Genomic DNA, 13675 nt, shown 5'->3' with positions numbered 1-13675 from the left:
AGACATTCCGCTGTGCCACGGATCTATCTATCAAAAGCGATAATTTTGAAAATTTGCATTAACGAAGTTCACAATGTATGAATCGTGAACGACATCCATACACGAAGAAAGGCCCCAATTTGCAAAATTCAGCATTAATATTTGTAACTGAAGAGTAACATGTCATGAAAGAGTTAAACACTTCTTGTTAATTCTTTGCAAACTTCCACTTTTCAGTTATGTTTGTGTATGTGACCATGATCAGTCTTCAATAAATAGAGTGACATCTGGCGAGTAGAAGCGCAAGGCGTGATAATGTTATGCATCACTTCAACACATGTACACAAACGGATTTAAATAAACATCTTTTGAATATTTGTAAACTGCGGACACGTAGATACGAACGGCAAGTTATTGTATGAATAACATGATTTATTTATCAACTTGCAGCTATTTAAAGTAGGTAATTAACGATCTCTTGCCTTGTGCAGCCACAGTTATATAAATAATTATGTTTTACAGTTTTACTTTTTAACTAGATACTTACACTTTTGTGACACATCCTCACAAGGAAGCGGGGTATACAGTCACTCTATTCCCTCTATAAATGCTGAAGGCTGCATGTACAATGGGGTATAATTTTGCAAGGAATATTTTTGGAGCAACAGGGAATAATTTTCACCCGAGTAAAAAATAAAGGGTGTTTTTACAGTTGTTTTTCCATGAAAATATTCAAAAAATCAGCCCTTTTTTAGAGCCAGACTGGTAACAGTAATTTTTACATATGGGAAATTTAGTCGATGTCTTACTAAAAATTTATGACATTTGTACATTGCTCTGTATATTTAGGTTTGTTCTCACTCGAGATATAAAAATACTGCATATGGAACGTGTTCTGTACAAAAGGATAGGAATTTTTAAAGTTTTCCCCTCTACTATCGAGTACGAGTTTTAAAGCGTAAGTCATACACCCCTGCCAGAAAAATATTTCAGACCTACACCCCTTCCCGGTCTGACACGTATTTGTGATAGTTGCAAAAAGCTTGTTTCAAATGCCTGTATGTCTTCTTTTCACGATTTAATAGGCTTAAAATTTCAGAGACTTTCGACTCCCTGGATCCTGTTGGCCCCCAAACCACCAGACTGCAACAGTTGAACCCCCTCTCCAAAAAAATTAGAAAAGCACCTGGTTTTAAACTTGGTGACATAGGCGTCGCCAGTATTTTCATAGGGGGAATCGTTTCTGGTTAGTGATTCAGTGGCGTAGATATCGGCGGTTTAAATGGTTCATTGAATCGGTGCCCTGAAGACACAGACTACGGTTCATCTGTTATTTTGTATGCTTCACCGATATCTGTATAACCAATTAAACTGCTACCTGGATATTTTAAGTGATAGCAATACTTTAAACTTTGCATTGTATTTATAGGACATTTACACATTTATGTTTGTACTTTGTCTTTGTAAAGACAAAAGCAAGAAACGTGAATTTCAGTAGTTTTGTATGTTTGTTTAAGCGCAAAGTTATATTATAGGCGACCTACGTTTTGCCCACTGCGGGTATCAAAATCCGATTTTTAGCGTTATAAGTTTAAGCATACCGATGAGCCACCGGGAGGGAGTAACTTCTATAAACGTTACTCAATATTTAAACATTTTTTTTTAACAAAATAAAAAGTTACTTTTTTTGTAGACTTCACATAACATTTGGAAATTTTTCAGTTTTTCGGAATTATGATGTGTTCTGTTCTCAATTAATAAACACTAGTATTTTCATGCCATGACTTTATATATTTAGAAGTAAAACACATTATTTATGAAGGCCTCACAAGTACCCTGAACCCGGGCCTCGTCTGCCCTAGTTACGGCACTGTTTCTGGTCGTCTTTCTTAGATATAGCACGTATAAAACACGTAGTGCTGCACGTGTATGACGAAAACTCGACGAACGAGGTATGTTGAAATAAATATTCATGCAAGTTTTGAAAATAAACTGGATGCTATCTACTCACTACTAAATTATAGTTTATGTGTGCGTCATAGTTATACGTATTCAAATACTGTTTTATTACTTATTTTGCACCTTATTATACAAGGTTGAAAGACTATCATAATGACATTTGAATCCTCCAGTTAATTAAACACCTTATCTTACTGTATTGAGCTGCCTAAGAATATGTAGGTGTGAACAAAGAGTCACAGCCTGCTGAAGCATATTTAGTTACTGCCAGCGTAATTGAAAATATGAATAATTTATCCCGCCAGAAAGTGATTTATTGTATGGCGTTTGCCTAGTCAGTACCGTGCAGATCGGTATGACACTTGCCAAATGCTGCTATTCACATTGTGTTGAGAAACAGAACAACTGGCTGTTCAGTACGTTTGAATATTTTATGGTCGTGCTTCGAATATTGGTTTCGTTGTTAACCTTCAAGTAGATGGCGGCTCATGAAATTAACGATTATTTGTGATCCAAAGAGTTTCTTTTAAACCCCACAACCCGTCTGGATAATAGAAAGATCTCACGTGAACATATTCTTTGAATAAAAAAGTGTAGCCTTAATTATCGACGTGATAGTCAAACATTGGCAGTTGGTGCTTTATCAACAAGGATACAAGTAAAGCACTAAATTTAAGTTCCTTCACTCTCGCAACCTCGGCTGTTTAGGTTATTTAATTTTTAAAACAATGTTGTTTTATAGTTTGCGAATTAAAGAATTTCATGATATACGCATATTTCGTTTACACTTAGTTATATGTAGATTAGACCAGTGTTTATCAGCCGGATTTGCCAGACGACCCTTGCGTCCGGGCCACATTATCTCTACAAGGATGAAAAAATTATTTATTTTTTGTAGCGCAGTTCGTCATTATTCATAACAAAGGTGATATATGCCCATCTCAGAAACCTCGAGGACAAAAACAAATAAAAAAAATTTTGATTCAACGCAAACAGTTCGTGACCTCTTGGAAACCCACCGTTTGAGAAACACTGGATAAGACTTTTATATTATTGAATATATCGGAAAAAGACAATGAGGTACCATTATGGCCAGGCTCCAAATGTAATCAATAACATATCTTTGATTCACGACTTTTATCGCAGTGTTACACATGTTGTGGAAGTGTATGTAAATACTGGAATGATTCCACTGAAGCCAACTTTTTCAGTTTGTTTGAAGTTAAGCACAAAGCCACACCATGAATATCGAAACCCCGGTTTCTAGCGTTGTAAGTCCAAAGACTTACCGCTGTGCCACTAGGGGCAACTTTTTCAGGTATATATTTTGGTAATGACACGTTAATTGAATTCCAGAAGCATCTAAATTTGATCAGCCCTAATATATAATTCACTTTAGAAGTTGAAGATGATGGTTGTTTAAAATTTTGAGATGTTTCTGTAAAAAGAGAGAAGGTGTTTCTGTATACAAGAAACCATTCTCAGTTGCCATACCGCCGCAAGCGAGATCGTATCATCCGTGGTCACAAAAAATGTCCCCACTTTCGTCTTTTGTTTATAGGGCTATCAATATTTCGTCATATGATGAGAATTTGATGCTAGAATTAATGTATTTAAAACAGGTAGCGATTGATAGAGGGTATCAACCTCAAATCATAGATGGGATGTACCGTAAATGTTATAACAAACTTCGAATTTCTGGATGTACGAAATTGGAAATAACAAAAAAGGAAAATAGAGAAAGAATATGTTTGCTTCATGTTTTGCCATGATCAATAAAAATAGGTAATCTATTTAGGCAAAACTTGAATTGCCAAGTAACATTTACTCCTCAATTAAAATGAAGTCATATAATTTAATTAATGGTTTGAAAGACAAAATTTGAAATGAGGGATTAATATGGTATATACAAAGTTTCATGTACTTGTGGTATAAGTTACATTGGACAGACAAGTAGGAGCCTAAAATTTAGAGTAAAAGAACATCAAAATGCTGTGGATAAATTAAGAACGGGTGAATCGGCTTTTGCGGACCATGTGGCGAATTTTAAACACATTATTGATTGGAATAATGTAAAAATTCTTAAACAGTAAACGGATAAAGATGAATTAAATATAAGAGAATCTTAAGAAATTGTTAAAAACAAAATAAATTTAAATAGAGATTTAGACCTAGGAGCCACCCAAATAAATTTTTGCAAATTATTGTTGTAAATGGCACTATTGTACTTGTATGCTAATTATACACGTACTTTAGTTTTATAAGCAGTGTTATGTGTACTTCTTGATGGATTCTCCTGAAGATGGGGTAATTATTTACACCGAAACATGTAGAGTTTTAAGTTTCTTTTAACTTGAATATTTTTTAATTTTTGTGCAAGTAATAGACGCTGATTTTCATTTCATTATTCTATTTAATATATTCTAACTACAGAAGTTTCATACATTCTGTTTTAAAGAAAATTTAATTTTTCTGTTAGTTTATCGACCTTTTAAAATAACAAGTACAAAACTGGCGTACCATCTAAAACTTGATAAAATCAAAAATTATCTCAAGAGCCGTTTTCCTAAAAACTATTAGCAAAATTATGGAAAAATATCTATGAAAAGTAAACACCACCAATCCCTAGTGTTTGATGTACATAAATTACCTCTAACAATAGTCTTACAGTTTGTTTGTTCTTTAACTTTCAAATAAAGAACTGAATATTTTAAATTATTCATATCCACAATTTCACGTAGAGTCATTTTAAAACCCTAATCACGTATTGAAAGTTTTTTTTCAAGGTGAAAGATTCCAACACTGGCGGTCGTACCTTGTTTACAAATTTACATATACCTGTTCTAAATAGGTTTATATTTGGTTCCACGGTTCGCCATCTAGCGGTTTGAATCAAAGAACATCTCAAACTGAGTGAAGGAAATTATTACAATATTTGCATAGGCTTTAACAACGTGTGAAACAAGACACATTACGATAAAGGCCTAAGCGTACTCTTCTGAGAAGAGAACGAAAAACATTTGAATCAAAGAGATTTCACTGATTAGACATTTGGAGCCAGGCCTTAATGATAACTCTTAATTTTTTATATCACGGAGTATAATGACGTGTATTTTGGATTATTTTATATTTTTGAGTGTGAAATATTGTTAATAGTTCTATATTTCATGTTATTTATAATACGTAAAAGGACTCGCTTTGGATTATGTAATCTTTCGTAAATTACCTAAACTGTAAATACCTTTTAGCTCCAGCTAGTTTTATAAGTAAATAGTTTTTTGTTTTGTTTTTTGTGGAATATTTCAAAGACATTTAAAAAAAAATCGTATATTCACAAATAATGAGCTGGAAAATGATTTACTAAAAGTGGTGTAAAATAATTATTTTAATGAAAATTAATAGTTTGATTTGTGTAAAAAGAATTTGAAAAATTGGTGGACTCAAAAACACACTATGGTGTTTTTAATATTTGTAAAAGTAATGATTTATTTTTTATTACTATTTTACTAGTGGCACCATGAATCAAAAAATATCTCTAATTCAGCAGTACACATGTTGACTCAAAACAACCCTGTTTATTATGCAAACTTCAACACTACCCTAGATGCTTTGTTAGTTCCTAGAGTTCCAGGAACTCCAGGTCATGAGGAAGTAAAGAAGGTAAGTAGATAATTTGCTCCAGCTTTTAAAATGTAAGGTTAATGAATGCATAAAAACGTTTACAAATAACTGGATCCTGGCTTTTGAATTTGTCGGTCAAAAGAAAAAAAAAAAAAGAGTGAAAAACTGTAAAGCAGCATTACTGCATTAGTATCATGGATTCTTTTTGTACTGTACACCATAAAAAAGTTTTAGAGTACATTCTGAAATAGAAAAAAAAAGACATTCAAACTGTAAGTGGTCTTTTTTTTTGGCCACCCTTTCCTTGCCTATATATGAAATTTTTTTCTGAAAGATGAATTTGGTAAGTTAAACCAATTTTGTGCTAAAGGTTGACAATCACTTTGAGACCATTCAATAAAATTTTGGTTATCATTTTGCTAAATACATAATATGTAATAATTGATAACCTATATCTCTTATAAAAAATCAATTGCTTAATATCTGATGAGATTGGTCAAAATTAGCTAAAAACAGTTAAATAAAGTTTTTAATACATTTTGTTTCTATTCGTTGTGGAACAGAATCTATGTCTACATTATGAAACTTTAGCTTTCTGGTGTTTTGATTGAGAGTATTTACTAAAACATAATAAGACTTAGTTTTTTGCCTTATGTGCAGAAGGCCTTCAAAGACAAAAAATATTGTTTGTTACTTCTTCTTTTAAGCATGTGCCAATTATTGAATAGTTCTCTTTATAAAACTAAATCTTTGAATTTTACTTTAATAATATTCTAAACTTATACTGTTGTACACTGTTTTTGATATTTTAATTTATGTTTTGTTTGTTAGAATGAGTTTTTAGCATAAGATAGTGATGATGTATGATCTCTAGAAATTTACTGAATGTCTAAATCTGATGTGATATATGAGATTTTGGGAAGTATTGGAAAAAACATATGTAAAAACAGGAATGAGTTTGTCAGACAGAGCATTAATTAGCTTCATAATTAAGTTACCCTTGAAATTTCAACTGTACCTCTATACATCTCTTTCTTTTTTTTAATAATCATTATTATGAAAGGTAAAATATAAACACGATTCTGTTTTTATTTAGATTATTTAGTGGTATGTTTTTCTTTACATCATTTTTTTTGGTAGTTTATCATTGAGACCATGAATTCTCTAGACTGGGATGTTGAAGAAGACAACTTTATTGCACCAACTCCCTTTGGTAAAAAAGGTTTTTCAAACATTATGAGTACACTTGATCCCAGTGCTTGTGAGAAGTTAGTGCTTGCTTGCCATTATGACTCTAAGTACAGTAGAGAGAACACATTTGTAGGGGCCACTGATTCAGCAGTTCCTTGTACAATGATGATTCATTTGGCTCATGTCCTTGATAAGCAGTTAAAACAACAAAGAAAAAAGGTTGGTTGTTATTTTCTATCTTTTATTATTAAATATATTTAGATATTAGTGTGAGAAACTTATTGATTATTGGTTTTTGTATTTATTATCTATGTTCAGAAAAGTTTGATAATTACATGGTTATACACATTCTACAGGAAGTTAAAATCGGATGCAATATACATGGCTCTCAAGTACATCAGAAAATTTTCATTTATTATTATTATGTGAGATTGAACTCACAATGAATGCTACTTTCAAGAATTCCAGAATATTTTTCCTTTAATTTTATTGTGCAAATAAATTTGTCAATGAATGCTACTTTCAAGAATGAATACCATAACATTTTCTTTTTTATTGTTAAACTATACAATGAATAGTCTCTTCTCAATAATTCTTGAACCAAGTATTTGATGTTAATAATAATTACAATTAATTATATTTTTGTGTTTCTTTTTATTAGAATAAAGACCTGACTCTTCAGTTTATTTTCTTTGATGGAGAGGAGGCTTTGAAACAGTGGAGTAAATCTGACTCTCTGTATGGCTCCCGACATCTTGCTGAGTTGTTAAACCATCAGCCATTTCCTGATGAATATCAACATTGTAATACAGATTATGCCACACACCTTGACAGAATGGTAAGTGTTTAAGATGTCTTTCTATGCTTTTATAATATAACAAGTTGGATGTGTGGTATTCTTAGTTTGCCTTGATTTCCCATAAAGTAGTCTGTGGAACTACAAAAAAACCACAAGCACTTGATAAAGAGTTAAACTGTGCTTGTTTACAACTCTGTTTGCAGTCTCCCTCTTGTGTGTAAAGGCTCATTCAAATACAGAAGAAATACAGACACTGCTCTGTAATACAGTATCTGATGAATCCTCTCACAACTGGAGAAAGAGAGTGAGCTTTATTTACACTGTCTCTCACCAGTGTAACTCTAGCTCTGTTATGCTAAAGTCTAAGTTATGATATATTCGATTTATAAGTCTGAAGAAAAGCATATCTTAAAGATGTATACAATACAATCTATATGGCAATCTATCTCAAAAGGCAATCTCTCTTGGGAGTTTAGCAAAAAAAAAAAAACAGCCCATTATATTTAAACAAATAAAAACATGATATATCTAAAGTTCTCTCTCCCCAGGTGCGTGCACCATCCATGTCATTGAAGGCCACTCTCATGTTAACAGAGATTGTCATACCCCTAGGTAATCATGTGGTATATTAAAACGTATTTGTATTAAAAGAGAAAACTGTGTGCATCAATCTTGTTGGCAAATGTCATAAATTGTCTATATATCAGCATATATTTAAACACTAAATCCAAAGTACAATTTAACTACTAAACTTAAATGATCAGTTAACTCAATTTCAGACCATTTCAAATTCTAATACATAACACAGGAAATAAAAAAAACGACTGATGTTCCATACTAAGAGTAAACTATGGAACATAATGAAAACATGAAAAATTGTCTAGTAGCTAAAGGAGTAGAAAATGCATGATATGCTTACCTATCAGAGATACATACTGTTGGTTATTAGAGATCTTGGACAGAAATTCTACAGAAGAGTGTTAAGTCTTGTGTATTGTGTCACTTCAGTAAGCACACCTAAACGAGGAATATAATGCAACTGTAAAGGTTAAGAAGTAAAAGGAATTGAAAATAGTTGTATTGCTTCCATGCTTTAACTTAAAATGTAATTTTATTTAATTTTGATAATAAGTACTTGATGTAAGGTCAAACTTATTACAAGCTGAGGTAAAACAAACCTGTTTTGAGTTTTGTGTCCTAATAAGAGAGCTGCTATAACTTAAGTTTTTTTGTTGTTTTTTTAGCATGTCTTAGTGCTATTGGATCTTCTGGGAGCAGAAAACCCACGCTTCTACAGCTACTTTGAAGACACTTATAGTTTGTACAAGCAGCTAGTCAACATTGGTGAGTGTATCAGGAAGTATTCATATATAAATAACTATACTATTGATCAAATTACTCACCCATTAGTATAATTATATGGTAACTTGCAAGCAGGGGGGTTAGTGCTGCTGGAGTATACCAGAGCATTTCTCTGGCATCTGGAATTGGAGCTTCTGAAACTAGAAATATTTATGTAAGAAAAAAAGGTATTCAGTTTACTCCTAAAATTAAGTTTTTCATAACCAAATTTTCAGAGAGTTGCAGAACACTGACTGTTTGTGATCCCCATCTTCACTGTTAGAGCTTTTTTAGACTTCCCAGCACACACTGTCGCTCTTCTTCAAGAGTTAGCATCAGGCACCATATGACTGGTTTAGATCAAGAGCAGGTGGTGGAGTGTTAAATTGGTGAAATATTTTTTTGTTATATATCATATGCTAATTAAGACACAAATATGATTAAAAACTGTAAAACACATTTTACAATTATACTGTGTTTAAAATGTACACATTTTTAAAAGGCTTATTATTTACATAATATAAAACACAAGTCACTTAATTATTATTTATGTTGGTAGAATGGAGGTGTGTGAAGCATTATAAAAGTCAGAGTTATCAATGCTGTTTGAAGACTATTGCTGCTAAAACTGAAATTGAAGGGGACAAAGTATTGTATATATGAAATCCAGTTTTTTGTTATTTTATTTCCTTGCTGATTAATTTAAAAGAAATTGAGTTGTGTGTTTTCTCTCATTAATATATGCAATTTCAGTTTCTCACTAATGTAAGTTGTCTCAAATAATTAGTGCAGCATATATTTATTTTAACTAGAATGGTATCACAAAAATGGTAAATAGGTTTTGAATATGAGATCTTTTTCCTAATGGTGACATCACATGTCAGATACATTTTGGCAGGGATTTGGCACTATAAAATTTAGCACAACACCCCTGCTTGTAAGTAAGGTCCTGTAAGAGTATTGACAACCTCTTAAGATATCTAATTCTCAGCTAACTAGCTCTTGGTAATCAAGATGGGTAAAATGTTTCCAAAAGATCTGAATCTTAAAAATTCACTCAGTTGAGAATTGTTTCATTAAGCCGGAGATTTTGGTTCAAATTCGTGTTGAGACAAACAAATTTTAGTTAAGCTGGAACAAAGGTAATTGCTAATGTTATATAACACATGTAGTTAGTCTTGTAACATTTGCCCATTGGTAGAAATGCATGTATACAGATTTTATGACAGTTGTTCATTACATAAGAACAAAAATGATATCCCCTTGGTAAAGATTAGCACTGTCTTCTGTAACTAATAGTAATCTCTTTAACGAATGGTTTGAATTATTTTCCAATTACCATTTTCTTTGTCCAAAAAAAAGAATAAAAAAAGAAGAGTAATGCCCATAAAAGATATTATGCTGATAATACTACTGATGTGGTCAGGTCTTAACTCATTATTTTTTTGTGATGTTTAATATATGTTTGAATTTGAAATTTCACAAATCTAAAGCACAGTTGGGCGATTTAATCAATTAATCAATATAATGAATTACCTAAAGCAGTGAGTACATCAATTAGTGTCACATAATTTAATCAATTAATACAAATTTTGATTGAATTGATTAAACAAAATTAGTATTTCCAATGATTCCAAGAGTTGATTAATTGAAATTCTGCTTATATCAATTGTTATGTAACCAACTAATCAAAATTACATTTAAATTGATTGTCATAAAAATTATCAAGTAATTGAAATTAGGTTTTTTTATAACCCTAACTAAGTAATACAAATATTGCCACCAGACTTGCTTTCCTTGTTTTTCTTATGGCAAAGCTACTAAGGATATCTTGAACTGCTGGCTAGAGGGAAGGCAACATTGTGGCAGTACCTGCCATCAACCTTTTTTGTTGTTGTTGAACTGTTGACTAGAGGGAAGGCAAGTGGCTAGTAGCATCCATTGCCAACTTTTTTTTTCTTTGTACATACAGTGGTTTGAGGAACACTACTAATTGTTTAATCAAATATAACTGATCAATAGGGCTATCAATTAATTGATTAGTAAATAATATTAATCACCCAGCTCTAATCTAAACAATGTTCTGTTTAAAATGCTACTGATGTGTTAGGAATAAGTTTAATATTTGTTAGATACTCAATAGCTTGTTTTAACTTCAAGACAGAAACTTGTACAGGCCTAACAATTACATGCTGAAATTTAAAAACATTTTAGCATTTAAGCTAGGGCAAACTGCTGTAGTACTTTAATCTGTCAACAATTGTATCTTTATGTGCTTAAGTTAATTTGTTTATAAGAGTGGCATCCATTTTCTGCCTTCCTGTGTACCCTTTTCCTGTAAAATCTGTATAAGATTCCATATTACATGTATGAACAGATATTTATCCCGATGAGCCTTGGTAAGTATCTGATAAGTTTTTAAAATTGATTAACTGCCAACTACATGAGTTTGGAACATACTGTTATGTTTTCAAAATCAAAGCTCCAAACCTTGTAGTCAAGTCTTTGTTGTTGAGGCTTCCTGAGGTTGAATCATTTTATCAGATCTTCAAAATCCAGGTAGTTACAGCACATTTAAATTTCAACTTTTAATTGTTGTTTAGTGTTTACAACGTTTGTGAAAACTTGCTTGTATAGTAGACTGATTTGTGACATTTTCACTGCTTGTGTGATTGACTTACCTGTAATAGTTACAAAATAAGCGAAGCATTCTATTAGCTATTGTTTTTTTTTTAATAAAGTTGTTAAATGTTTTCTTCTGTATTTGTTCCCTAACAAAATTAGCTTTTTTTCCTTATCAACTTGTGTGGTTGGTATTACTGGGTATAAGTACACAATGGCGAACTTTGCTTTTATTTTCACCTTTTAGACAATTTTTTTCCCAAAGGAAGGAAACTAGGTCACTCAAGAAATGTATTTTATAATTTTCCTTTGTTCTTGGATGTGTTTTTCAGCTATATTGTCTGAATATTGAAATTCTGTCTTCAGTTTTAAAGTAGAGTTTGAAAATTAGTGGTATTTTAAAATACATTCAATTAATTGATTAAATACATGCACCACTTATCATCAACGAACTTATTTTTTGTTCATTAGTTTTGGATGCACGAGTACACTATGAATTTTTTTTATTGTAATTTTCCTATTGCTACTAAACTTGCTCGCCGTCTTTGTTATTGCAAAACTACTAAGGCTACATGCCACACACCCCAGTGGTTCAGTGGTAAATCTGAATATTAATAATGCTAAAAACTGGATATCAATATCTGTTATGGGAATAGTATAGATAGCCCATAGTGTAGCTTTGTGCTTACCTTTTGTGTCTTTCTATTGTTGCTTTCTGCCACTATCGCAGATTTTGAACTGTTGACTAGTGGGAAGGCAACTGGCTAGTAGCACCCACTGTCAACTCTTGGCTACATACATGATAAACATTGTGTGAATTCTGTGTCGTTTTTTTTACATTTTGTTATGTTTGTAATTTATATTGTTGTATAAGCAGGCATGGATCTAGGGAACTGAACCCACCTCCACTCATTTTTTTCAGAAATTAATAACTTCATTATTTAATTTTGTATAAGTAGGTACAGAAATTAATAAAACAGCTGGGCTTCCTTACACTAATGTACAGTATCAAAAAGAAACATTAGATGCTAGTGTTTTTATTTAATGGGCTATTAATTACATAAGCTTTTTTTTTGAGGATATCTGAAATCAACACAACTGGAGTTTACTACAATTAAATTAAGGCCTCTGCTAATATCTAACTATTTCTAAGCTAATACAATTATACGAACTTCAATTATACATTGCCACAGAATCTAAGACAACTGCCAGTCAAAAGGTTTGAGTAATCCAGATCTTTAGACCTGGATTAATCAGGTCAAGTAATATGTAACATATATGTTATTATACATAATATTGTTACGTCTCCGTTTGTTAGTTAATTTTCCGTAAATTTGTTCCAACGAAACTTTAGCGACACAAGTCCTTTCTTAAATAAACTGGTTTATTCTTTCCGAATACAACTTTACCGATACACTTAATTTTAACAGTCACTATATAATCAAACGCTATAACTCGTGTCTCATGTGGCCAACAATATTTGTTGTCCCATCATGTTGTGAATGTCTTGTATATATACAAGACTACACTATATCTAGAAGGATCACGAGATTTAAGGAAAGGACGTGAAAGTTCGAGAATTACGTAGCGTGATACTAGTCACGTGACCTCGATGTCGTAACACTGCCCCTTCCTTAGTAATGTTCGTCCTGAACAATAGCTACTTACATTAAACCAATAACAATTAACAATAACTTAATTAAATGTACAGAATTACAAACACAAAATTACAATTCAACAAAGTCTCTTAATTTTACGGGACGTATCTTCTACCGTACTGGTCTCCGTCTCGTTGGCTTCTGCTTCATATGGGGTTATCTGCTTCATCAGGAAATGTCCTATCATCGGTAAGAGTCACATCAGTGGTAGTAACTTCGTAAAGAGCTTCACTGTTTCCCTTCTCAAAACTGAATAGTTTCTTCTTCAACAGTGGCTTTTTCAGGTGAAACTTCTTCAGCAGCATCATTTGTTCCTTTGTTCACTTCGTCCCAACTGAAATGTCCTGGACCGTGATAACGCCAAAGCCTGTTGGCATGCACCACTTTTGGCTTACCCCGCCAACCACATTTTATCCGGAAAGTCACGTCTGAGAGACGATCCACTATGTCATATTGGCCTTCCCATGGAGAAGACAACTTAGGAGACTTCCCTTTGGTCTTCCTG

At 32.3% G+C, this 13675-nt stretch overlaps 1 protein-coding gene across 1 annotated transcript in view; it reads left to right on the top strand.

Moving 5' to 3' along the window:
* The first annotated feature begins 4900 nt into the window (after positions 1-4900).
* Positions 4901-13675, top strand: part of LOC106465172 (glutaminyl-peptide cyclotransferase-like) — a 17034-nt gene continuing 8259 nt past the window's right edge. Inside the window, exons 1-5 of the mRNA XM_022393010.1 lie at positions 4901-5035; positions 5449-5598; positions 6700-6969; positions 7412-7588; positions 8794-8893. Of these exons, the coding sequence (XP_022248718.1) occupies positions 5006-5035; positions 5449-5598; positions 6700-6969; positions 7412-7588; positions 8794-8893 (727 nt within the window). The 5' untranslated portion in view covers positions 4901-5005. The remainder of the gene's footprint in view (positions 5036-5448; positions 5599-6699; positions 6970-7411; positions 7589-8793; positions 8894-13675) is intronic.

This window comes from Limulus polyphemus, unplaced genomic scaffold, assembly GCF_000517525.1.
Source record: "Limulus polyphemus unplaced genomic scaffold, Limulus_polyphemus-2.1.2 Scaffold1857, whole genome shotgun sequence".
Lineage (NCBI taxonomy): Eukaryota > Metazoa > Arthropoda > Merostomata > Xiphosura > Limulidae > Limulus > Limulus polyphemus.
Note: the sequence above shows the minus strand (reverse complement) of the source record. Positions and strands in the feature narration are given on the sequence as shown.